The following is a 26774-nucleotide window of genomic DNA, read 5'->3' on the forward strand; positions in this document are numbered from 1 at the left end:
CTCAAAACTCTGAGTGCATATTTTACATTAAAGGAAAAGGAGATGAACTGTACAGTACTCCCTTAGGTGTTTTTTTGAACCTTCTGACATCACCCACCATATTCTAACTTTTTAAAGCCACTGTGATTGTATTTTGCATTGGTGAGTATTTAATAACCACGGTTATTTGTTACCCAGTTATGCCCATGCTGTTTCTTCATACTGCATTGTGCAAAGAGCACTAATAAGCAGGAATCCTCTGTACCACCATGACCCTGGAGCCATTTGTTTCAGCTGCCAAGAGCACCAGGCTTCCCGAGACACAGGTGCAGGAGCAAGGAGCAGGTGTGTGTTGGCTGTGCCCAGGGCGCTGCTGGTGTACTGCGCGTGCGCTGAGGGACTGGATTGCCTACATTCGCACTGAAAAATGCAATCTTGGCTTGTATTTTTCTCCTCTTTCCTCTCAGAAACAACTAGCAAACCCTAGACTTCAAAAATCCTCGTGATGAAAATGTAGCTGAACCAATAAAACTTAAAGAATTTTACTTAAAAAAACATTGTTATAAAATCACATTAGCTGAAAATATTCCATTCACATCTAGTGAATTACACACATGCATAGTCTCACTGATGTAATGTGTATCTACACATTAGTACACAAAACCACAAAAGATCTAAGCGACTTATTATGCAGGAAATACATCTATCTTTTTATCTCGGGAGATGAAAAGTAGAAAAACTTTGGTGCTTTCAAAATAACGTCCTAATTCTTTTCCTGAAGGCAAGTTCAGCGTTTCTTAAATAATACCTGTTGGAGTGTATGAAGAATAGGTGGGAGCCTTCAAACTCTTAGCTAGCTGGCTTACGATTCTATAACTGGGCAAAATGTGTAAATTGCATCAAATCTTACTCATCTCGTTTTCCAATTCCAAAGTTTAGATTTACTTCCCAGTTTACTGGTCACATAACTCAGATCACAAGCTCTTTCAAACACAGGGCATCTATTTATTCTCTGGTTTTACACTGTTGAACACAATTGAATCTTTGTCCACGACCACAGCCCCTATAATACGAAACAATAGCAGTAATTAAGACAGGACAATTTCTCTATTGTCAAGAGCCTTATTTTGATGGCATGGCATTCAGAAGACTCGTCCCATGAAAGGATTAATCAAGAGAAATATAGCTATAATCTCTGAAGTAAGGGAAAATTATTTTCATATGCAAATAAGTTTGGCTCCAATCCCCTCGTACTGCTAAGAAAGGAGCAGCATCAAGTTCAATAGTGGGAAGGCAGAACTTCAAGGACAGCCCTTTGGAGACTAAAAACAGACAAGTTAAAAAGTGAGCTGGAAAGAGTGGAATGGTTTTTTTTCACTCCCATCCAATGGTCCAGGCTCCACACAGTTAAATTAGAGTTGCCACAGTTTGTTAAACATTGAATGCCCCTCCCAAGAAGCAATGGGCTCTATAATTATTCCACAGCAGGTCAAAAAGCTTTCTTGTTTCTCTGAGTTCAGTAATCACAAGTTGTAAAAGTTCTCTCACTCAGAGGTTGAAGCAATAAAATGACTAGTACAAGGGCTGTAAATTAAAGTGCAAAGAGAAACAGATGAACTTTGGTAACAGCTATTGCTAACTGAAAAAATAAGGGAAACGCCATGAACTAGGAAAACAGTTGCAACATGAAAGCAATTTATTTCAGCAAGGAAAAAAAAAAAAGGCATTCTGTGAGCTATGGAACACCTAGCTCTCATAACCCCACTCTCTGCTGTCCGTTGTGTTACACTAAATGGTGTTTGTGGGATGTGATTTTTCTGCTCAGCTCATGGGTGTATTTATTCACCTTTGCTTGGGGTATGACTACACATGCAAGTCAGAGTGAGGTAAGAGCGGGTGGGGATTTCCAGCATGTTAGCTGCTCTGTGGGAACTGCCTGTGTGCATGCTGTTTACGTTGAGGAGTGAACATCTTCTGCTTACTGCTGGGTACAGCTGTATCCATAGGTTGTTACTGTGGGTTACCTGACATACTGTAAATCCACACCCTAGCTTGCCTTGTATTGACCTGTATATATAGACAAGTCCAACACAAGCAAATTCAATGGCAGACACCTCCAAGTTGTGAGGAAAGTACTTAATGTGCCTTCTGATAACGCCATACTGAGAGACGGCACAACTATCTGTCTGTATAACCATCTGCTTTGGTTCTGCCTACAGCGCAGAGATGTTGTCATGCGATAAAACATGTTAAAAACTATTTAGGACTCTCTCAAACAGTTTTTAACAAGTGTTTTGACAAAGTTCCATCTGTATCTTCTTTCACAGAGAATGGCTAAAAGGGCAAAAAAAAAGTATCTTAGATGCCAAAATTGAAACAATTTTGGTGTAAACGGAGCTTCTCTTACTACAACTTGCGATCTCATGTTTTCCTCTGAGCTCTTTCCAAACCATACTAAACCAGTGAGTGTTCTGAGGGATTGAGCACAGTATGAAATTAATACGCTTGCCTCTCTGATACAAAGTAGTCTGAATGAAGAGTTATTAAGTTTTTTACATCTAATGCTGTGCATTTTAAGCAGCTTTGAATGCTGACAATAGATGTTCTAAAAAGTGCTGTAGATGTAAGAGTCATAGAGATGTATTTTCACGTAAGTACAGACAAGGATGACAAGCCTGTTACTGACCCCACCCACTGGAGTTAAGACTAAGCCCTGGCAGAGAGGTGAAGATACCACAGTATGAGACAGGTTGGTTTCTATAATCCTTAAAGACGCAAATAGAACATACATTAATTGCATGAGCACTTCTCTCCTGTGGCTACACCCTGTCTAGTTTTATGAACCTCTGAACCAACAGCCTTTACCTCTTAGTAGACACTCTTACTTTCAGTTAAAGGTCTCCAGCCTGACAGAGAACCAAGCTGTGAGCTTCTGAAGCTGAGGACAGCTTTATGAGCGTTGCCACTGCCTCTGAACTAATTTCCATCTCCAGTGTGCATGACCATGCAAAATACACAAACGCAGTTGTGTTTATAAACTGTGTTATTATTCAAGGAAAAAAAAGTCGTGATCTAGAAACAGGTCAAAAATAAACAAAAGGTGTAAACTAGCTTTTTTATAGTGTTCAGAAGTAGTTAGTCACTCAGACTAGCAGAAAGACACAATTGGTCATTTATTTTCTTATTGGCTCTATATTTGACTAGCTCCATATGGCCGAAACATTTAAGCTCTCCATGACTCCAAATGTTCTCATTATTCAAATCAAGATAATAATACTTACCTGTTATATAGTGGTTTTCAAACCTGCAGGAAGAATAAAATACGCAGAAGTACCATTTTTATTGCAGTTCTTTGAGCAGCAGCATACATTGGTTTGTGAAGGCATGGAATCTTCAGAAACACATCACGGACAAGATACTCTATATAATTTTTCAAGATTGTCCTCTTCCTACAGTCCTTTCAAGGCTTCATTCTATGCAGATGGTATAGTCTGCAAAAAAAGTTGAACACAAATATTCTAAAACTGTACTAATAAAACATTCCTGAGCAAGTCTAAAATATAGATAATGTATATAGCGATGTCTACCGTCCAAAAAAACTGTTGGCACTTTTGAGCATAAGACTGTTTCTGGTTGTTTCTAACTTTGTCAGCCTTAACCAGTTAAAAGTCATAATGAATTTTCAAAAGTCATTAATTTTGTTGGGAAAACACTAGTAAGACTATGTTTTGTAATCTGGTCTAATACATGGCCTATTTTCTAGGGACAAGACTTCGGTTATCTTCAGAAGGGTACACCCAAAACCAAGCAGGTTTGCAGCCTCTGAAGAACCTCACTCAGAGCTAGATTGCCAAATATTCCAGTGGCACTGATCGCGCTCTCTCCACTCATCTCTCTGATCTGCTGACCACAGTGCATGTCACAGCCCCACCTTGCATTGTTTCCTGATACTTCAGGAGTGACTCATACATCCTTACAACTTTCCCTGAAAGCCGATTTTGTCCTTTTTCTGTGCCTGGGGAGTATCACAAGCCCACTTACCCAATTTCTAGGGAAGACCTGGAAATGACCTCATAAAGACCTAGGCCAGATCACAGTATCGCAATAATTCTTACTGACTTCAGAAAGAGCTGGATTTATCTCCTCAGATCCAATCTACAGTTCACTGAAGTCAACAGAAAATCTCCTGCTGGCGTCAGAGGCTGTTGAATACTTTAGCGAACTGAACCTTATTCTCCAAACAGATCTGGAGCAGATGTAAATTACAGAGCAAAAGTTGAAAAATACATGAGTTTTCCAAATTGAAGTTTACATATTCTCTTGGGCCTGGTGATCAAAACATTTTTTTTTTCTTTTTGCTGTATGATAGAGCCAGTAATGTGCTTGTAGCATGTAAATTATAATTTGTCTGAGCTGTAATTATGCTTCAATAAGTGTAAACCACAACTAGCCTACACTGCACTGCTTAATCAGCATTCAGCTCTTTGATAAGAGGAGGTATCTCCAACAGTTGATAAAATTATCCTGTTTATAACCAATAAGCAAGTCCTTACCTTTAGAGCTGCACACTGAGGAAAGTTAATATAGAATAGCCATTGAATAAGGTCACGTATTCCAGCACAAAGAGTTACGTATTATCACAAAAAGTACAAAAGAGACACTGTCTTCCAACCCCCGGACACCAAGGTATCTGTGTAATGAAGCTACTTCGATATTTGGGCCCTTTTATCTTTTTAACCATATGCCTGCTCCACTGGCTTTGATTCAATGGAGAAGTTTCCCTCAAAATAATCTGGAAAGAGGTTAAGATTAATGCTGTTGTGAATGGTCCCTCATTGCCATTGCTTTGCTGGAGAATGACATTGTGTAGAGCAACTCTCTCTGCTTCTGAAATACTGACCCACGTTTAAACAAGAATGTCCTCAGATTTGAAAACCTGGGGAAATTATAGGTAATGAGCTCTTTATTAGCTCCTGCAAATTGGAGCCAAATTAAATGCTATACTACAAAAAGCAACATGATGCATCTATCTTTGCACCACAGTTATGGTATGGCTTTCTATAGATGATAACTAATAGTTCAGGGAAAACACAACATGTCATAGTAAAAACCCAGAACACACTGTAACAGGCTCCTTTAGTCCACAAAAATATGCTAAGACCATTTAGCCCTTAGACACTAAAGGTTATGGCTATTTTTCGTATACTGACAGCAAAGACCCACCTGGTATTTGGAGGTTGTTGAAGAGACAGTGCTACTTTCAGTAGTAGGCACTGTGAGGTTTCAAGACTGCAGAATAAGGCTTGGATTTTTAAAACTAGGCACAGAGGTTTACCTACAGAGAACAAGGGCCAGGAGAACAACGAGGATTAGCATGTACCCAGCCTGTTCTGTTCTTCTACATCTACATATTAAAAAAAAAAAAAAAAGGCAAAAGCCTATCATAAAATTTACTGTTCCGTATTATCAAGGCTTACGTAGTTCAGCTTAGCGATTTGGTAATGACAGGGTAACTCTTCTCATATTGAACAAACTGGTACATTCACACAGAAAATGAGCTTTACAGTAAGGCAGACATTTCTGAGCCTATTGATCCTGCTCATCTTTCTAAAGACTGCCATCATTTGACAGCAGCAATGCAAGAAGTCTATATCTGAGACTTTAAAGTCTTCCCAGGTTTTCACATTGCTCAGATCATGCTCTTACTTTGAGTCTTTGACAAGTGTATCAGAAGAGTATTAAGAAGCCACACAAAACTGCAAGAAGAATCAAGATAAATGCTGCAAAAGTCTAATTTGGGCTGTACCAGGAGCAGACCCAAAAAAAAGTCATTTAACTCGGACCCATCTGAGACAGCACCTACCTGATAGCAGGGCACTGTAGACAACAGTTAATACAGAACAAATGATACAACACAAACACAGCTGCACACAGAGACAAAATCACAAAGCTAACCTGCACTTACATTTCAGAACGTGCAAAGGTTTCAAACAGTTTCATTAACTGAGGTCCACATATACAAAAGTGGCAACGAGTTTTTATTGTACATTGTTCACAACGTCAACACTGGTAAGAGGAAGTTTCAGGTCTTTGGAAATGCTGTTGATTTCTTGTAAATGCAGGAACAGACTTAGAGGGATGTCATTCTGGTTTCCTCTACTAAAATAACTTGTTTTTCTAGGACACTAATGTATCTTTCAGAAAGATCTATGCATATTTTTAACTGGATTAATAAACTCAAAAAAAGCGTCAGAAAATATTTTTGGTGGACCATACCTATCTTTTGTCTTCCGTTTTGGCATTGCTTTTATACTTTGGAAAGCCATTTTAAAACCTGCAGCAGGCTTCCCTGTGTTTCCTCCTCGGCAACCTGGCAGGGCTCTGGCACTACCTACCATTTTGTAGGTTCCCACAAAGCTCTGCTGCTCAGAGACAAAGCACCGAAGACTACATTTTTCTGAACAAGGAAGCATGGATACTGCAGCACCAGAAGCGACTCCCTTCAGAGCAGTCCTAAGGTAGAGTGATCTAGAGTGTATTTTAGAAAAGAAAAAAAAAAAAAAAAACACAAACCAAACAGCAGCAATATCCTTAAGAAATATTCTATACAGATATATGTTCTGTATTTTCTTAAATTAACTGAGGGATTATCAGGATTTATTTTAAACGCTAAATCCTCATGGAGTAGTTCAAAGGGCACCACTGGATGTGAACAAAACTAATTATAAAGTGTGAATATTTATTACTGGCTCTCAGCTTGCTGAGAACGGACTGCGGCAGTGATCCGTGGCCGCTTGCCTGCAGAGGGGAGAGAAAACACCCCCCGCCTCTCTCCTGAGGGAAAGGGCCCGGCGGCCACAAGGCCAGGGCAGAGACCTCGGGGCCGGTCACCCCCGGGGCTGCCGGCGAGGGAGGCTTTCCCGCGGCCCCGGCCCTCTGAACGTCACCGGCGGGAGCGAGAAGCCCCGAGCCGGGAGAGAAGCGGGCTTTGCCCCCCCGCCCCAGGCCCGTGTGTCACCGTGCGGGGCGGCCGCCCCGCCCCGCAAAGCAAACACGCCCGGGAGCTGCCCCCGATGACTAACAGTTTCTCCTCGACGGCGGCAGCAGCCGCCCCTCGGCTCCCTGACGACGTCTCCCCCTCCTCACGACAGCCCCCTCCCGCCGCCCCTCCAGCGCGGGCGGGGTGGTTTCACAGCCCCTTCACCGGGGCCGACCACACCTCAGGGCGGCCCTTCCCGCCACCCGCCCCAGGCCGCTGCTCCCCCTCCCCAGCCCTGCGGAAGAGGCTGTATTTGGGCCGGGACGGGAGCGGGGACCCGCCCTGCCCCATCCAGTTTCGCCCAGGTGCGGGGGGAGGGGGTGGCCGTTTAACTGCGCGCCCGGCTGGCCCGGGAGGAGGAGCTGCCGCCACCGCCCTGTGCGCGTCCCAGGTGTAACCGGAGCCGGGAGGGTGCGGCGCAGCCGCCGCCACCACCACCTGTGGAACCTGTCGGGCAGCTCACATCGGTTCGTCGCCGCGCACGCACTGCTCTGTCTCCTCCGCCCGCGCTTCAGAGGACTTTTCCCCGGCCTCTCCGCGCCCCGCCGCCGGCCCCAGCCATGAAGCCGCTCTATGGGGCTGCGCTCCTACTGCTGCTCTGCGTCCCCTCTTACCAGCAGAACTGTGAGTGCCCGCACCGCTCTGCCTGCACTGCACTCCCTCCTCCCCTCCCCCTCGCCCCCCGAACTGGGCTCCCCCGCCCTGTGACCCCGTCCTGCGGCCCCTCTCCCCCTCCGCCGCCCGCGGAGCCGCCCCGGTGGGCGCCCAGGTCCGCGCGGCGCCACAAAATGGCGCCCCCTCTCCGCTGGGGGCGCGGGGCCGCCCCGCGGGCGGGAAGGTGAGGAGGGGGCAGGAGCTCCCGGCCTCCGCGTCCCTTTGTCCCCGGCCGCATGGGCCCGGCAGCCCGCGGGAAGGGCCCTCGGGGAGCGCGAGCGTCGCGAAGGACGTTCTCGCCCTTCTCTAGGGAAGGGCGGGTGGCGAGGTGGGAAGCGGTGGGTGCTCCACGCCCGGCCGGCTTCGTCCGGTGAGGGGCGGCTTTGTCTCTCCTCCCCGCCCGTGGAGCAGCGGGTGGCGGTGCCCCGGGGTGCCCGGCTACCTGCCCGGGGGCTACCGCGCTTACAGCCGCGCTTCTCTTCCAGCGTGTATCTGCGAGAAGAACAAGCGTGTCAGCAACTGCAATAAGGTCAACGATGTCTGCTGGTGCGACTCGCTTGGCTCCGCCGTGACTGTGAACTGCAGCACTTGTGAGTAAAGCACGCGTTTCGGCTGCCGCTTGGCCTGGGTGTGCTCTCTGGTACGGGGCGGGAAGGAAGAGTGCCAACTAAACTCCTCAAGGGAATATGTGAAAATGACCATTGAGTTCCCGGCAAGTAATGGTAGTAAGGAAGGAAAGCTTCTTCCTGGTCTTCCAGATCAACTGGCGATGGAAGATAAGCGTTCAGGATTCTTCCTGTGTAACTTATGTGGATGTGTGTACGCTTATACTGATCCAGGCTCTTCCATCCTCCTTAATATTCGGTCTCTAATGGCAAGGGTTTCTCAAAAGTTAATTATTAGCTTCTTTCTAAGCACGTATCATTACTTTCCCTACAAATCCAGAGGTGAAAGAGCCTTGTCTCAGGACCTTACTCTTGGTTCAAGCTCAGCTAAGCTGTAAATGATCCTCTGGCTGAACTTCTTGCGCATTTGGCTTCAGAAGCTGATGTACCGCAGTTGTGTTGACTTTCTGCACCACCTACGTGTTAGGCACCCGCTCTTCCTTGTAATGGCTTTAAATCTGGCTGCTTCTGATGTAACCTTGTGTTTTTACAGACTAAGAGCTCTGTTTTGAACGTGCTGCATAATGTGACTTTCTGGTTATTTTTAGTGACTTCAAAATGCCTGTTGATGAAGGCAGAAATGACAGGCTCAAAATCAGGTCGTCGTGAGAAACCAAAGGATGCATTTGAAGATACTGATGGCCTCTATGATCCCGAGTGTGAAAATACTGGTGTTTTCAAGGCGAAGCAGTGCAATGGAACCACCTGTTGGTGTGTGAACACTGCTGGTGTTAGAAGAACTGACAAACATGATGCAGACTTGAAGTGCAGTCATTTAGTCAGAACGACGTAAGTCTTTTAATAGGGTGTGGTGGGACAGGAAGATATTCCTGTATTAGGTTCTGCGTTGTAGAGGATTTACCTGTATGAATGATGCGCTGGGGATGAATGAAGATGGAGCAATAAACACTTGACTACTGTTTTTTTTTTCCCCCCTTCAGAAATGAGACCTTGAAGGGTTTTGGGAGGAGGCTTTCTTTGTTTTTCTCTCACTGCTCTGTTTTTTTTCCCCTGGGGTTAGGTTTTTTAGTATGCGTTGTTATATGCGCATGCTTTAAGAATATTCATTGTACTTGTCTATTACTTCAGGTGGATCATCATTGAAATGAAACATGCTGAGAGAAATGCTCCTCTGAATGCTGAATCTTTAAAGAAGTAAGTGGTGATAGTAAGATGTCATGGCAATGTCTGCATGCACTACTAGATATCTAGTGTATTTCTAAACAGTTGTTTAAAAGCATTATCAAACCTGTGAACTCATTTGCAAGACATCTTAGAAGTGACCTACAGATTCTTCACAGAATTTCTTTAATTTTTATTGGAAATAAATTAACTGCTAATGAGATTCACTTCATTTAAAATTGATTGCTACTTTATCAAGTTAATATACTGAAGGAAATGGAAGGTAATAAGGTGAAAGTGCCCAAAAAGTAAACTGACAAAGATGGCTGAGGGCCTGCATAGCAGCAGCAGGAGAAAAAAAAACAGTTTAGCTATTTTTTGGATAAAATAAAATCCTACTTCTCTCTGTCAGAGGTTATATAGCCAGAAAAATGTGCTTGTAGCTATTAGATTTCTTCCTCCCACTGGAACAAAAGCTGCTACTCTCTAGCTCTTCTGAACTCTCAAAACTTTTCAAATGCTTCTTTCTAATGCTGCAGTAATGCATATGTTTTATTTTTCAGTAAGTCCATCTTCACTGTTAGGAATTAACAGAGCTGTAGTATAATTTAATTACGAGAGTGTACTGGGTTTGGTTGGGATGGAGTTAATTTTATGGGTAGCAGTCGGTGTGGTGCTGTGTTTTAGACTGGTGACCAGAAGAGCGTTGATAAGTCACCAATGTTTTAGCTGTTGCTGAACAGTGCTTACATAGTGTCGAGACCTTCTCAGACTCTCACTCTGCTGTCCCAGTGAGTAGGTTTGCGGTGGTCAAGAGGTTGGGAAGGGGACACAGCAGAGATGGCTGACCCGAATTGACCAAAGAGATATTCCATGTTGCATAATGTCATGCTCGGCAATAAATCTGGGGGGAAGTTTTTCCCAAGTAGCCATTGCTCAGAGATTGGCTGGGCATCAATCTGCTAGTGGTGAGTGATTGCTTTTGCATCACTTGGGGTTTTTTATTTCCCACACTCAACCCTTTCACTTATTAGACTGTCTTTATGTTGACCCATGAGGGTTTTTTTCTTGGATTTGCCCTACTGATTCTCTTCCCAATCCTGCTAGGGGGAAGTGAGTGAGAGACTAGGCGAGGGTTTAGCTGCCAGCTGGGGTCAACTCACCACAGAGGAACTGCAGGAGAAAACACAATTACACTAGTCTTCCTGGCTTCTGAAAATACATGTGTAAAACGGTACTATTTTTAACAGTTGTGGCTTTAATAACCTTACAGGTTCTTCACGGATACAATTACCAATCGTTACATGCTGGATGGACGCTATATAAGCAGTGTTGTGGTAAGAGGCACAAAATTTTTAGTAAAGTATCAGAATTTTATTTTGTTGTGAATAACTTTGAAAACTCTTGTTTGACTAATGCAGTACAGCATGAGTCTTATTAGCTCTCAAAATTGTGATGCTTATTGAGCAGCTAGCAAATAGCTATATCTAAACTGAAATACTGAGAAATTGCATATTGCTCTCCTCAGTCTGTAGATTAATTCTTACTTTGTTTCTCTAAAAGAGTGGAATTTGAATCATACTGTAAACAATTAGCTTGAGAGCAAGTACCATAAACTTGATTCAGGATGTGAGTTCACAAGTTGGATCATAATATTTTGCTGTGTATTTGATAGTTGGATTTAAACTAGCCCCTTCTTAATACCATACTGGGTTTTTTTGCAGTATGAAAAACCTTACATTACTATTGATTTGAAGCAAAATTCCTCAGAGAAATCTTCTGGAGATGTGGATATAGCTGATGTGGCCTACTACTTTGAAAAAGATGTAAGTGTGTCGTGGATAAAGTCTGCCAAAGACTAGATGGGTATATTGGGATGGGTATATTGCATTGCATTCAGTAGTCTTGACTGTGTACTGGCTAAAGCAAGATGAATTATTGCAGTGCCTAGATGAATGCCTATTACAATGTGAACTAGCAAGTCTCTTTTTTTCCTATCTGTTCTTAGGTAAAAGGTGACTCCATCTTTCATAACAACAGACTAAATGTCAGCATTGATAATGAAGTGGTGCATTTGGAGAAGACAGTGGTCTACTATGTTGATGAAATAGCACCGGAGTTTTCCATGAAGTCTCTGACTCCTGGCCTCATTGCTGTCATTGTAGTAGTAATACTAGCAATAGTTGCTGGAATTGTTGTTCTGGTAAGTTCTAACAAAGCTGTCAAGCAGAATGGGTAACAGTGTAATTTGGGAAGTAACAAAAGTATTAGGAAAAACTCATTGAGGTAAAGAAAGTACCTGTCTTGCCTCCTGGATTAAAGTAGTTGAGAGTGACAGACAGCATCTCATGTGCCTCACTTTGGAAGGATGGGGAAGGGACAGCTTCAAGTTTGGAGTTTTAAAGTCACAACCAGATAAAGTTACATGTAAGTCAAGACTTAAAGAAAACTTCACAATTATTCTGTCCTTCTCTTACAGGTCTTCACACGGAGGAGGAAAGGGAAGTACGTGAAAGCAGAGGTAATTAATTTCTGTTTATGGTGTATGTGCGGGGAGGAGGTTGGCCAGAATTCAGAAACTCCTAAGTTTGCTGTAGGTTAAAAGCTTGCTTTGGGTGCTTCAGGTGTGTTCAAGGAGACAAAGTATTCAAATTCTGTAACTAGGTTTCATTTCTGTATAGTTGACCATGTTTGTTCTGCACTAGTTTCAAAAGCAACTGGTGATCTTCTGCATTTCCCAGGGGTGGGGGGGCAGTGCTGACAGCAAGTACTAATTTTACATATCTATAGCATGGGCTATACAATCCACAGGAAATACCAATAGTCTTGTTCTGTCATGAAGACCTTTACTTGAGGTATTTGCATGGAGCTTGCAGTTTCTATTGAAGAGCTAGTTTCCAATGGAATAGTAACAAATGGTACCAGTGCATGGTGCTTCACCCCAAATGTAGAGCCTTTTGTAAAGGAATCCAGAGGATGTTGTAGCTAAAAAATAAAGTCTGCTCCCTGCACACACCCCAAAGAGTGCTGTGGGTTTTTAAAAGAAATAATAAGCTGCAGTGTTACAGTGGTCTTGGCATGTTTGATTCTGTTAGTGTTACATCAGATCCCTTTGCTAATGAAAATCTGGGTTGTTAAGTCCTATTGACTTCTTGGGTCTCATGTTGAGAAGTAGCACAAATGTTGATTCCCTCTTCCTCCTCCCCTCCAGGTAAAGGAAATGAATGAAATGCATAGAGGGCTGAACTCGTAATTAAATCAGCTGAAGACAGAGTAAGATTCAAACAAGAAGACAACAGAAACATTGGAGGCATGGATCTTAACTCTTAAAAAGATTCCTCCTGAAAGGGAGGCAATTGTGCTCACTTAATGATTGTTAAAACTCTAACAGCCAAGACTGGTAACCATGCTACTACTTTTACTATCTGTTGAGAGTTAAATCTTAAACGCCCCATCTTACTCAAGTCAAACTTAACTATTGCTCCCTGATTTTATTTTTTTATGATGATGAAATGAGTTGACAACTGCTGTTACTAGGGTTTTGGAGCATACATGCTTAAATGGTTATTCTACCCTTGTAGGAAGTTTATTGAAAACAATGATTTTTGTAGCCATGTTGTAACAAGACTGTCTCCTGTATAACTGAACGTGATGTTTTTATGGCTGTTTGTACATATTTGAAGTTGCTGTAACTTTTTTATGACTTGAATTAATAAAACTTTGAAACAGGCTTCTAGTTCTTCTATGTGGAAATGACGATGATCTGCTAAGTTATCGTGCTTACAAACTCAGTGTAATATTTCCTTAAAGCAAGCAACCTCAGTGTAGCTGAAAATATTCTAAAACTCCAATTAACAAAGTTTGTACTAGCCATCTAATATCTCAATAGCATATTTTTTCTTAAAGCTGTGAAAAGTATGCTTTATCCTATTTTCTACTCTTAATGTGCAAAGGAGTAAAATGATAAAATATGGATTGTTTGTATAAAAAAATAAACATGCTGTGAATGTAGCAATTTCAGGAATGCATAGACTGCTCTTTCAAATGCTATGTAAGTATAATAAAACAAGTCTCTAATCTAGAACATCTCTGCTGTAGGGTTGGGGGTGGGTAGCCTTGGCATCTGACTGGATTTGGGGAAGAGCTATTACACCATTACTGTGATTTGCATAGCTACCCATTGCAAAGCTGTTGCACAGTGAGAATCTGTTTCAGCTGTTGCTACTGTTTACTGTCATGGAGGCTGACCAAACTTGCACAGGCTATCTACCTCCCAGAGCTTTTGGATGAAAGAGCTTGCTTCGGTAGTCAGTAATTATGTCATGTATATTGGCTAGCAAGTAAACATGTATAGTCTGTCCAGCATATCTGATTTATAAAGGAAATGCTGTAGCTCCTGTTGCCAGAGAAATGAGATACAAGATAAGGAACTGAATGACAAATCTTATTACTAATGTGGTGTTTGTTTTGACACCACCCACCTCCCCCCCCCCCCCCCCCCCCCCCCCCAAAAAAAAAAAAAACAGGAAAAGTAGGATAAACTACTGAGGATATTCTACATACTGTGTTCATAAAATTAAATGTGAAACATACCCCGTTACAGAGCTGGTGTGCGTCTGCTAAATACAACAGGGAAGTCGCTGGACTGCACTGAATGTACCTCTGATGTCACAGGTCACCAGTATACCTTCTGCCTTTGAACAAGGCGGTAGCTGACGTGCATGTGTTACTGTGCTGGATGTTGAAATGTAGGCAGTGACTGTTCCCTTGGGTCTTCCGACATCTGGTGTGATGAACTTAGGGGTGTGTGCTGAGCTGCTATAGTCCCCAGGTTTTACTAAATTTCTTGTGAGTCTAGAGTATGTTTTGGGAAGCGGAGATGTGCATTGATTTGCTCTGTCAAGTTGCTGCTCCCACTAAGCACAAAAATCCTGAAGTAGGGAATTTACCGGAGTGCTTTGCAGCCTTTTCAGGCACATTTTCAGTGGCACCTTCTGTAGGGCAGGCTCTCCCTCTGCCAATATATGCCGCTCCCTTTCTCCCCAGGTATGCAGGTGGTCTGCTGAGGTATGATGAATTTCATACACTTCTGTAAGCTGTTTAGCAAAGGAAGTCTAGTTTTCAGTAAGCTTGCCTTTTGCTGAGTCATGTGTATTATTGTCTTCCCCAATTCTTCACTGTCTCCATATCCTATACTTTCTTAAATGTCTACAATATGGTATCCTTGCCATTCCTTTCTCTCCCTGAGATAATAATGCTATTGTTTCCTCTCCTCCTCCTCTTCCTACCCTCCCCATCCCCATTTCATACCTTATTTTTGGCCTGTGGGATGGAAAGAGACGTCATGTGCTGTGGCTGGGCTGGAGCTACGCATGTTCTGACTTGGCTAGTTGGTTATGTACCTGCTGTGTGGCCTGGACCTTGTCCCCATCGGTTGGTTTGAAAATCGTTTTCTCCCTGCTTTTCCCACAGTAGAAGAAGACAGATCCTTTTCAATTTTTTTGCCTAATGGAGCTTTTCATATTAGAAACTTACACAAGCTTTTTGTCTCTAATATGGTCTGCTCCCTTGCCAAATTTGACTGAAACTAGCCAAGGGGTCAGAAAACCACAAAGCTTACAGAAATGAATTCAAAAATATAAGGCAGTTTAACTAAATCCACAACTGAAGAGATTGTACTATATCTGTTTCTAAACTCAGTTACTACAGTACAAACATGATGCTGCTCAGCTCTCAAAATGGTGGTCAATAATAGATTTTACCCTATTTTCCTTTTCTAAATAGTTTTATTGACCTTTATATTGGGTTTTGGTTTGTTCTGTTTTGTTTACTATACACTGTACTTGTGCAAAAGTCCAGCTGCATGGGGAAATGAAAAAGGGATGAGGGGGACAAGAGTTGAGAAACTAGTGTATCAGCATCCTGCAGCTTTATTGTGTTTTATAGTAGTTTATAGCTAGAGGAGACTAATGTGCTGAAATTAAAAAAAAAAAAGCCACTATCAGATAGTGTCAACTGTCCACATATACATGTGATGTTTCTTCTCATATATAGGGCAGTTTTGAACTGCTGGCAAAAATGATAGCTATTGAAAAATAATATGGTATTAAATAACAAAATACTAAGTGTTCTCTATTTTAATACTTTGCAAGTGTTCAGCAAAGTTAAAAAGCAAGTTTCCTGTAAAAGAAACAAACCAATAGAACTTAATAAAAGAGTATTAGTCACTGCATCAATTTTTGACAAGGTAAATATTTTGATGCTTCCATTTGCCTAATTCATTAACTTCCTTCCACAAAGGAGCATGTTTTTTAAATCTAAAGTTGTACACAAAGTCGTGATACCATGTAACCTCTCTTTTAATGTAATGTCAATTGTGGTAAAGGATATGAAGGGTAGACTGAAGATTTATGAAATATTTTGAGACTGGATAAATGTGATCTTTTGTTACAGAGAGGGGATGGACACAAACTGTACAAGAAACCCTAGTAAAAATATTTATCTTAGTGCCTATGTACAACATGTGAAAATAGTGTTTGTATAGGCAAGTGCAAATCTATTACTTCCTTATGAATTCTTACACTAGTGCATATATATATTAGTTATTATTACTGCTGAGCAAAATTAAATAAATGTTTATGCAAAGACAATGAGAGACTTTTTATAAGAGGATATGCAAATAACATATTTGAGAAAGCATGACCAATAAAGTCTATACAACTTTCTTCCAAAGGCCTAAGTAATCCCTAAGCGTAGTTTCCACAACCACAACATGAAAGGTCAGTGTTGTGTGTGTAGGGTCTGTTGACAGCGGCATGCTCATTACCCTCCTGAACAATCATAGTAAGTTTGGTAAGAGAAATAACATTGTTTGTGAACCATGTTTATTTATATCCTCACCTGCTGGACTTTGGTTGCTATACTATACAGTGACTTTGGATTACAGAGACTGCTTGAAATAGCCTGAAAAATATTCTAGGAAACAAAATGCTAGCAGCTCTGCTACCCCAACTTTACAACTGCTAGTTACTGAATTCTAGCAACGCCCAGGAGAGATTGCAGTCTGGTATTACAAAGGTCCATCGCTGGGCATACAGGCAGTCAGGCACGCTGTGAGGGTGCCTCGTATGTTGGGGATAGTTGGGCCCATCCTTGCAGAGTTTTATGAACTTTGCTAAAATCTTTGTCCTCCTTGTCTTAGCAGTAACATGCAATGGCAGACATATGCAAGGGAGAGGGTGGGAGATAAAAAGGAGGTGGTGTATAATGTTAGAGGCAACACTTACCAGCTTACAGCATGTAAAAACTTCATACACGTAAGAAGTGTTTTTTTCCCTACTAACCCCTAAATGCACTGCAGAATTCTTACGCATTCAGGTGCCTGCAAAGTAGAGCATGGCTGTGCCAAATTGGTCCGAGTGAAAAAAGTGCATACAAGAAAGTTAAAAGGTTCTTCACAAGGCAACAGCCACATTTTCTGTTTTCAAACTTACATTAACTAAATATTCTTATCTTGTTAATATTATCTTATCTTGTTAATATTATCTTAAGTCTCTGCTGCATTATATGTGTGCACACATACGTACACATCAGTCTAATACAACATTTTCTGGTGACATCCCCACCAACTCGAAAGCATTAGAGCTGCCACTGATCACACTTGTATACTAATTAACCTTTGGTGAAAAAGGATTTCTTTTTTCTTTTTTTTCTGTAGAGTGGTTAAAGGACATCCATTTTCCTAACTGAAAAGCCATTGCAACTTTTCATAAGAAGGCAACAAAATTAATTAAGGTCTAGATTGGCATCCATTTTCCATCTGCCACATGCGTAGCAGTTACAGCCATTTTCTCATTCCCGTCGCTCCTGGTAGGCAAGGGAGAAAGCAGGAAGTGCTCTGTTAGCAACAGAACAGTGAAGCAACCAAGCCTGGCAACAGGGAGATGGTCCCCATTCAGAGTTAGACCTGTGTGGATCAGCTGGTGCACCGAGCTGCCCTGGAAGAACAGATGGGGCAAAGAACATGGCAGAAGCTCAGAGGAAAGGTGGTCAATCTGGTGACATTTGTGCAAGACATGTTGCAATGTAAATGTTTTTCACGGATTGTGAATGCTAAGAACGTTAGCGGCCGGTTTGGGTGGTGGCTTTCTGTAAAAGGGAGCCTGCAGCTCAGCAGAGCTGCCTTGAGCAAACTGCTGAATGAAAAGGTGTAACCAGCCCAGAAGAGAGAGGAGGAAGCACTGCAACATGCAGCAACTACAGCTTAGCAGACATTATTTTATCTCTTTTGAAGGTAGTAATGAGGTCCCTGGAGCCCACCTCCTCTCCAGCTGTTTGTACAGGACACTTTTTCCCTCTTGTCCTATCTTCTGCCTTATTTGTAGTCATCAGTATGTACAAAGACAAGCACTCCCAGCTATTCATAATGTATATTTTGGGCTGACCTGGTATTATCATCTCTTGGCAAGATGCCTGATATTATGAGTGCCTTCAGAAGGTTATGTATTTGCTAAATGACAATTATTTAGGCTGAATTTTCCAACGTGAGTACTGCCGCAAGCAAACACTTTTGATGGAGGGAAGTATCAGACCAGATAGTTTAGCCACTTCTGAATATAAGATTAGGAAAAGTACACTTATTCATACTGAAAATAAATCCAACTACCCTGCAACAGCGATGTCATTTTTACAGCTGTTACGGAGATAAGAAGAAGATTTTGGGCAACTACAAAGCTGTCAAAGCTCTAGTGACCTTATGCTTTGCTTCTTCCTTCCTAAGTCAAATGAAGACAGATCGGACTTTCCCTTCTCCACAAGAACCGCCTGCGGTCCTTCAGCGAGTGTGTTTGCAAAAGAGCTTTGAAGGCCTTTTCTGGAAAAGCTGTGTTACCTCAGGGGTGCAGGACTGGGGTTTGGGTGGGGAAGACTGAGGTGCGGACAGGCAGCCCAGGGTGACACTGGGCAGGAACGGGGCAGAGGTGAGGACACCAAAGTGTTCCCTGTGGAGGGACAGCCAATACATGGCAACACCTTCAGACTGAGGTATCAGGGTGGCCCCAGTGGCAAAAGGACAGTTTAGTGTGAAAACCTGAAGTAGTCCTTATGTGGGCCTCTGAGGGCCTTTTGGAAAGCACGTATTGACACCAAGAAATATTAAAGATGAGCACCTTGATTCACCGAGTGGAAAGAAGAGAGAAATCAGGTGAAAAATCTAGGGAAAGAGGTCCCAAAAGCATTCCATAGCTGGGACCAGGGATGGGCTGGGAGGAAGAAAGGAAAGGTGGGAGATGAGGTTGGAGAAGCTGAGGTAATATATGGTAGAAAGCAATGGGGCGCAGACTCAGGGACATTCGGAAGCAGCAAGGTACACAAACCAGCAGAAGGGATAAGCAATTATGCAAGAAATGCTGAGGCATGTAAAATTGAAGACATGTTTTGTCTGTAGGTGATAGGGTGCAGGCAGCTGAATTGGGGTACAAGAATCATGATTTAAAACTGACTGGAAAAAAGAAAAGTGGTGCGAGACAAGAGAAGTTTCCCAGATGACTTGATTTAGCTGATGAAACCTGGGATTTCCCATTATTTTTGAACAATAATCACTAAATGAAAGATTGTCAGCTATACTATTTCTATTCTTTTGGGTCTTTGCAGCAGAAGGAAAAACAAAAAATGAAAAATGCTTAGGACAGTGCAAGGAAAAGATCATGAAAAATCAAAAAATTGAAGCACTCTGGGCATGGGGACCACCCTGCAGCCAGGGCTCAGGATCCCTCTGAGTGCCGCAGGACAGTCAGTGCCCTTTCTGTCCCTGAGCTGGGTGACCCCAGTGGGTAAATGGGGGTCAGGTCTTGGTTTTTTTGGCTATTTGCCACGTTGTTCCTTGTGCTGCCTGGGAGGAGTGATCCCCCCTGTAAGGAGGGTGAGAGTTGCTTTCTCTTTGCCCGAGGGGGCACATGAAGTCTCTGGACACCATTCCCCCTGTAAGCAGAGGAGGGCCCATTACCCCCCAGTCTACTGCCTCCTGGCAGTCTGAGCCAGGTAGGAGGAAGATTTTGGGCAACTACAAAGCTGTCAAAGCTCTAGTGACCTTATGCTTTGCTTCTTCCTTCCTAAGTCAAATGACAGCCCCGTACTCAGGCTGTATTACAGCATTTGCCTTCTGACAGCCTATGAAGCTCCTCGGCACGCTGAGCCCTGCAGGCCTCCACGCTCCTGGTCCACAGGACACTCTCCTCCTCATGAAGTAAGTGGAGCGACCACCTCAGCATGGCTGCCCGGGGCTCCCTTCCTCTTCTGGGAAGACCTCTGATGACTGCCTGCCTGCGTGAACGAGGCCTGCGTACTGCGGCTTTGACGTGAGCTTGCACACAAACACACAACTCCTATCACCGCATGGGTCTCGGCGCTGAGATGAAGGCAGCACCGAGCACTGGCACGGCGCCCCCGGCCTCGCCCGCCTCCCCGGCGACCACCGAGAGGGAGCAGCCAGCCCCGGGGGCCCGGCGGCAGGCCGCCTGCGGCCCTCACCGCCCCGCCGTTGCCATGGCAGCGGACGGCGCGCGGGAAGGCCCAGCCCTCCCCGCTCCCCCGAGGCACGCGGCTACCCCCCACGGCGCGCCCGGGCGCCCTATAGGGGCGGGGCGCGCGCGACGCGCTGCGCAGGCCCCGCAGCGATTGGGTGCCGCCGCTGGCGCGCGTGCGCCGCGGGCGGGTCGGTGCGCGCGCGGCGGCCGTTGGCGGGAGGCGGCAGCATGGCGGTGGAGCCGTCGCGGGAGGCGGTGTGGCCGGAGGGCGCGGGGGCCGAGGCGGGCTTCGTGCGCGCCGTGCTCTCGCTGCCCGAGAAGCCTGACACCACCGTGCGCTTTTTCGAGCGCGGCGACTACTACACGGTGCACGGCGCGGACGCGCGGCTGGCCGCCCGCGAGCTCTTCCGCACCCGCGCCGTCATCCGCCAGCTGGCCGGGGCACCGGGTGGGTGCGGCGGGGGAGGCCGGGCCCGGGGGCTTGAGGGGCGGCGGGGGGCAGCGGTGCGGGGGCGGGCGGCGGGTTGGACTCGCCCCTCCCGCCCCCGGGCCTTGCTGTGGAGGGGCGGGCGGTGTCGGGCGCCCGGCCGCGGGTGGCCGGGAAGGAGGGAGCGGGAGGGCCGCCCGCGGCCAGGCGGCGGTGGGTGCCGGCGACAGCAGCTGCCCCTGGTTGCAGCCGGTGCAGCAGTGGCGTGTTCTCAAGGGCAGGGCCTCCGGGATGTCGCTCGGGTCGGGGCGCTGCGTGTTTTCGCGTTCAGTCGTGGTATTTCGTGGCTGCCTTGGGCTTAAGTTCTCCGTGGCGTCATTTTTCAAAGATTGGGACCTTGTCAGGGCGAGAGAGCATGGGGTGCTGCGGTTTTCTTCCCGCTCTAGGTCACTGTATAACTGCTGGCAGGCACTGGGCTGCTGAAGCCTGCAGCACCCCGGGCATTGCTGAGAGCGAAGGCCACTGCCTTTGCTGTTGTCTGTGTTGATGAATGTGGGAAGGGAGATATTAAGAGATCCCTGGATTTTAATGTCCGCTCTGATTCATTGTGGCTTGGAAGCTAGTATAACTGAGTGCAAATCTTTCTTCTTCACTCTCTTGCAGCTTTGAAATGATAATTAGTAGCCATTCTGAGTAGGACGCCTGTGACAGATGTAGGTGTACAAACGTAGGAAGGTATCTACAGCAGAAAGCACGATTCTGAGTATGTAGCGCTTGTCACATAAGCTCGTGCTACAGGACTGTCAGATGTGGATAGTTGAACGCAACATGTTGCATAGGCTAACAGCAGTTAATAACATCTTTCGAGCGCGTTGGTAGATTTCCATTTGTGAAAATGTTTGCATGATATTTTCTGTGATAACTGAGGACGGGGCTCATACAGTTCTATAGCACAGGTGACAGATAAACAATGGTAACAGCACACTTGGCTAATGATGGCCTGCAGAAGTGAATAACATTTCATTACGTATTGCATAAGATTTTCTCTTCCATCCGCCCTCTGTTGCTTTTTATTTGTCTCTTGGTATAAGACGGTGGAGCTTGCAGATGTCAGATGTAAGAGCATTGAGATAAATTATCTTGTCAGAAGAGGCAAACCTTAGTATTGTCCTTAATCTTGAGGAACATAATGTTGCAGTTATTGGCTTATACTTTGCAAAATAAACCTGTTTATAAATGATTTTTTTTGTGTGTGTGCAGGGGTATTAAAAAGGGAATGACATTCTCATGTGCTTTTCACTTTCCATTGCAAGTGAAGAGCTAATATTTAAAAAACAAAAAAAAACCCCAACCTCTCCCCCAAACCACAAAAAACCTCACAAAAAAAACAACTTGTGGAGAAGTTGTAGAGCTTGGTAGTTTCAAGTGTGGAATTTGATAGGTCTTCAGACTAGAAACACATGCATCAGTATTATTTTTGTGTTCCATTTAAAAGTGATCACTTCACAGATGTAAGCCTGTGACTATCAGCTCTGATTTTAAAACCTTTAAAGCCTTATCTGGCATATCCAACTAAAAGTCAGCATAAAACTACATTTTTTTGCTTTCAGAATGATTCCAAAGCACACAGCTTCAGCTGCCCCCTGCTAGTGTATTACATAGTCTCAGCTGAGAAAAAGAAAAACTGTTTTTTGTTGGACAGTTCTGCACTGGGAAAGAGAACGTAATTATGTGGAATTAGTTTTTTACCTGCTTCCAAAAAAAGTCTTACTAGAGATTTGAGGAAAGAAGAGGAAAGAAAATGAAAAAACCCTATTTAAAATAAACCCATAAGTTCTTATGGGCGTGGAACTTTGCTGTTTAACATCTTTCATGTAAAGGGAGGAAGAGCCTCAAATGCAATGAAGGCATGGTGCTGAAAAGAGGGATGTGATAATCCCTATCTATTGCTTGTGCTTACTTTATGTGTCATCTAACTCTCATGTATCTGACACCAGTCTGAGTTAATTCCACTTGCCGATCTGGCAGAAAACTTAATATACCCACCCGAAACCCCAATTTGTTTAGTAGTGGAATTATCTTATTCTGTGAGTAGGCTGGTGCCAGAGGTGGCACAGGAGGTGGGGAAGTAGAAATGGTATTGCTCCTCTTGGCAGCTGTACAAAACCAAATTTGTTCAACTGCATCATCTGCCTGCACCCTTACAGGAACAGAAGCAAGAAGTTTGTCCATTAGGCACTTTCTAAGTTAGGTTTTAACGTAAACTTTTAAACTTTTTTCAGATTATGTTGTTTTTACAGTATATGTTGTGATAAAAGGGAAATGTCTTGGCCCATGTGTCTTGCCATTTTCTGAGTGTGACTAGGATCACAGTCTGTTCTGTCAACAGAAGTGGCTTAACCAGGAAAGAAAAGATGTTATCCGGAAGGAAAACCTGTAGCAAGCTTCCACCACTCATTAGATTAAAATGCATGAAACATTAATTAGAAAACCAAATGAAGAATATTGTAAGGAGAGGGGATGGGTGAGAGGAACAGATCTCTCTGTATATATGTACATATAGTTTTAGTGAAATTTGGAAATGAACATTGTTTTTATTTGGATATGGAGTATGCTTTCTTCATTCTTAATATTAACCAGTTGAATGTTGTGGTTTTGTGTCGCTTCATGGATTTTTACATGTTTGCTTCTTTGATGTTAGAATAGTGTCCTTCCTGAAGGCTGTTCTTGGGGATTTTGATTACGGAAAATAGTCTTTATGAACAATTAGGGTATCTCATCATTTTCTTTTTTCCTCTTTTGTAGGAACTCAGAAGCTTGAGAGTGTTGTGCTCAGTAAAATGAACTTTGAATCTTTTGTGAGAGATCTGCTTCTGGTTCGTCATTACAGAGTTGAAGTTTACAAGAACAAAGCAGGGAGTAAATCTACCAAAGAAAATGACTGGTATTTAGCATACAAGGTACAACTTTCAACCTTTCTTTATAATTGTGAGATGAAAGGAGGAAAAACATAACTTTTTCCTGAGCCCTTCAGCTTGGAGTTTTGGGATTTTCAGGGACTGACGTTGGTGGGATGATGGTAAATCATGCAGTCTGTTAGATATCCCTGTATTTTCTACTGCTCTAAGGCTGGAAGAGCTTGTTCTGTATGTTTGCCATAGGTTGGGAAATAAAGGAAACCTGAAGTAGTTCACTTTGTGTAGATGATATGTAAAATTTTAATGGCTAAAAAAATAGAACAGTTGTATGTTTTATATGAATGGACTGTTCAGTACTTAGTTTTATCAGTTGTTGTCCTTTTTAAAGGAAAAAAAAAGTATGTGTGTATATACACACTTTTTAAAAGTATATTTCTTTTCTAAATAGGGTTCTCCAGGAAATCTTGCCCAGTTTGAGGAAGTTCTCTTTGCCAACAATGATATGTCAACGGCCATTGGGGTTGTGGGGGTTAAGTTGTCTACTACTGATGGACAAAGAGTAGTAGGAGTGGGGTATGTCGACACTACGCTGAGAAAATTGAGCGTCTGCGAGTTCCCAGATAATGATCAGTTCTCAAACCTTGAAGCTCTACTGGTTCAACTAGGACCGAAGGAGTGTGTCCTACCAGGAGGAGAGACTGCAGGAGAGATGGGAAAACTACGACAAGTAAGGGAACCATTGTGGCTTACAGTTAGACAAAACTTTATCTAAAAAGCTGTATTCTAGCTTATTAGCTAGGCTCCATGATTTATGGAAAAATGAAGGAGCGATACTTTAACTCGAAGTTTTGATTTACACATCCAAAATGTATTATTTGTCTGTTGACTCATTTGCATTTTAATCAGCAAAAGTTATTCTAAGGGTAAAACCTTGTCTGTCATTCTCTCTGCAATCTAGCAGTAAATACATCTCTCTTCAGGGTTTGCTTCTATGTGATGAACATCTGTCCCCTGGATATTGAAAGTAATTGATAACTGTGTGTGTTTATGGACAACAGGTTGTTCAGAGGGGAGGGATCCTGATTACAGACAGGAAGAAGGCAGATTTCACAACAAAAGATATTGTTCAGGATCTCAATCGCTTGTTAAAATCGAAAAAAGAAGAACAAATGAATAGTGCAGCATTGCCAGAGATGGAAAAGCAGGTGAGCGCAGAGCAATGTTTAATGTGCTCGTGTTTTTTAGAAGCAGAGTGGTGTGTGCATGTGTTGTGAGCTGATCTCCTCTATCCTCACTGGTCCTGTTTTATGCTGGATTCCCATACTTCTGGGAAAGTATATTGTACAACCCGTGGTATATTAAGCTACATTCTTGCTGAAGTTTAGCAGTTCTGCTCAGCTTGAGTCTGTGTCAAAGCTGGCTTCCAGCAGTCCCGGAAAAAAAGGAGAAAACCCTTCACTTATCTCTTTGAAGTAGTAAACTCTGGTTAGCAAAAAGACACACAAGACACACGAGACACACAAAGACACAAGACACACGAGACACACAAAGACACAAGACACACGAGACACACAAAGACACAAGACACACGAGACACACAAAGACACAAGACACACGAGACACACAAAGACACAAAAAGACACACAAAAAGTGCACAAGAGGTGCTTCCTATTCATAATATATCTGGCCTAAGGACTGAAATATAATACGTTGATTATTTTGCATAACAGGAAAATTGGTATTTGAAAACAAAGTAATGTTTATGATAATATTTTTGTGTTTTATATAATCTTATGGCTCAAGCATACCATTTAGTGCCTGCATGTGAACTGAACATGTTTGTTCTTAGCTGCAAATGAGGTAATTTGCTTGAAATAAACATGTTTTAAAATACCCTTCACTGCTGATGCTCACTGCAGGTGTAAGGTACAGAGTTATTCTCCTTAATGTGTGATTTCATAACAGGTTAAAATTTTTTGAAGTGTGTTGCAGCTGAACAAGTCAGTCATGCTGCTGCCTCTCTTTTGTGCTGGCACTAGTGTTTGTAACACCATGCAGTGAGTCAGATCAGATCCTTGTTCTGCCTGAAAACTAACCCTGAAACCATGTCCTGAGATGATCCATGATATCTCATTTATCTGCAATAACTTATTTGTGTTCCTGAGCCAGAAACATCCTGATAAGAGCTTTGGAAATCTGGCGAGGCATGCACTTCACATTTTGTTTATCAGATTGTGCAAATATCTAGTTCGTTGTTCTTGCACCTACCTAGAAAGATGCTGCAGTGCCATAGAACGCCCCTACGAAAACGAAGTCTTGTCAAACAGGATAAGTCTCTCATAGCCCTGCTGGAATTGACATGGCTCAAAGTCTTCTCTGATTGTAATTTTCTAGGGGCATTTATCAAATACTCCCCAATTCAGGAGTGTTTCTAACTAGAATGTGGTGTGGTTTTTTTTTTTTTTTTTTTTTTTTTTACTTCAGGTTGCTGTTTCGTCTTTGTCGGCCATTATCAAGTTTTTAGAGTTGCTGTCAGATGAGTCTAATTTTGGACAATTTGAACTAACTACTTTTGATCTTAGCCAATATATGGTTCTAGATAATGCAGCTGTTCAAGCCCTCAACCTTTTTCAGGTAAGAAATGCACATTTGAATTGGTAAGTGCCTTGCAGTATACTTATTTAGCTGCTTGATAAGTAGCCTGCCTGCCCAATCACAACTCCTCAGATCCTGATTGATGGCAACTTCTACATTTTAGCTTTGTTTTCAGCTACTCCTGTACAATGTGTGTTTTAAACACTGTTAGCCACTGTTACCACCTTTTTATGTTTTTTGTTAGCTAGCTTTGAATGTAGAGGAGAAGATCATCAAGGAGGTAGGAAGTGGCCACAAACAAGGGTCTATGCAGAATGCAGATATGGGAAGAGCTGTAGAAGTACCTCATGCTTGTAGCTGCTGAGGAGTCCGGCTAAGCAGTGGGAGGAATGCTTTGACTTTCCTTCGTTTTAGTCAGAGAAGTTCACATCTCCAGTGGCAGGAGCAGACTTGGGGTGTGGGAGGGCAGGAGAGTTCTGTAGTTTTGTGGTATGATAGGAAAATCCAAAGCACAGTTGCGTTATACAGTAGTGCTGTTTTGGGGAAAGAGAATAGAAGCCTGGATTAGATAGTGTTAGGGGAACAGGAAGCGTATGGCAGGAGCACTGCTGGTGGTGATGGAAAGGGAGGGCTGGCTGCTGCAGGTGGGGCAATGAACAGGAAAGTACTTAAAAACATTCTGAAAGCACTGTGGCATGCTAACTGGCCAGTGTCAATTTTACTTTTTACACACATTTTCTACAAATCCAAGCAGGTTACCAGCCTTTTCCATACCTCCCACCACATCTGCTTTTCTGCTTTGCCCCTTTTTATAGTTGTAGGAAAATGTGGACTCAAAGTGGTGTGTTATAT

General features: G+C 43.4%; 2 protein-coding genes across 2 annotated transcripts in view; both read left to right on the forward strand.

The window, feature by feature from the left end:
- The first annotated feature begins 7131 nt into the window (after positions 1 to 7131).
- EPCAM (epithelial cell adhesion molecule) lies at positions 7132 to 13189 on the forward strand. Its single transcript, XM_075497438.1, has 9 exons — positions 7132 to 7642; positions 8158 to 8262; positions 8886 to 9126; positions 9427 to 9492; positions 10733 to 10796; positions 11184 to 11285; positions 11468 to 11662; positions 11939 to 11980; positions 12671 to 13189. Exons 1-9 carry the CDS (start codon positions 7579 to 7581, stop codon positions 12710 to 12712), a joined length of 921 nt encoding a protein of 306 aa, XP_075353553.1. The 5' UTR covers positions 7132 to 7578; the 3' UTR covers positions 12713 to 13189.
- Positions 13190 to 20170: 6981 nt separating this feature from the next.
- The window catches only part of MSH2 (mutS homolog 2), a 56188-nt gene continuing 49584 nt past the window's right edge, over positions 20171 to 26774 (forward strand). The window contains exons 1-5 of the mRNA XM_075496582.1: positions 20171 to 20430; positions 23215 to 23369; positions 23776 to 24054; positions 24386 to 24532; positions 25812 to 25961. Of these exons, the coding sequence (XP_075352697.1) occupies positions 20211 to 20430; positions 23215 to 23369; positions 23776 to 24054; positions 24386 to 24532; positions 25812 to 25961 (951 nt within the window). The 5' untranslated portion in view covers positions 20171 to 20210. The remainder of the gene's footprint in view (positions 20431 to 23214; positions 23370 to 23775; positions 24055 to 24385; positions 24533 to 25811; positions 25962 to 26774) is intronic.

This window comes from Mycteria americana, chromosome 3, assembly GCF_035582795.1.
Source record: "Mycteria americana isolate JAX WOST 10 ecotype Jacksonville Zoo and Gardens chromosome 3, USCA_MyAme_1.0, whole genome shotgun sequence".
NCBI lineage: Eukaryota > Metazoa > Chordata > Aves > Ciconiiformes > Ciconiidae > Mycteria > Mycteria americana.

What these genes read in the sequence shown, in the direction of transcription:
- EPCAM (XM_075497438.1), top strand. Translation starts at nt 7,579, where the DNA reads ATGAAGCCGCTCTATGGGGCTGCGCTCCTACTGCTGCTCTGCGTCCCC. An exon ending in TTGCTGGAATTGTTGTTCTG is followed by an intron (nt 11,663 to 11,938) that starts GTAAGTTCTAAC and finishes CTTCTCTTACAG; the next exon opens with GTCTTCACACGGAGGAGGAA. An exon ending in GGAAGTACGTGAAAGCAGAG is followed by an intron (nt 11,981 to 12,670) that starts GTAATTAATTTC and finishes CCTCCCCTCCAG; the next exon opens with GTAAAGGAAATGAATGAAAT.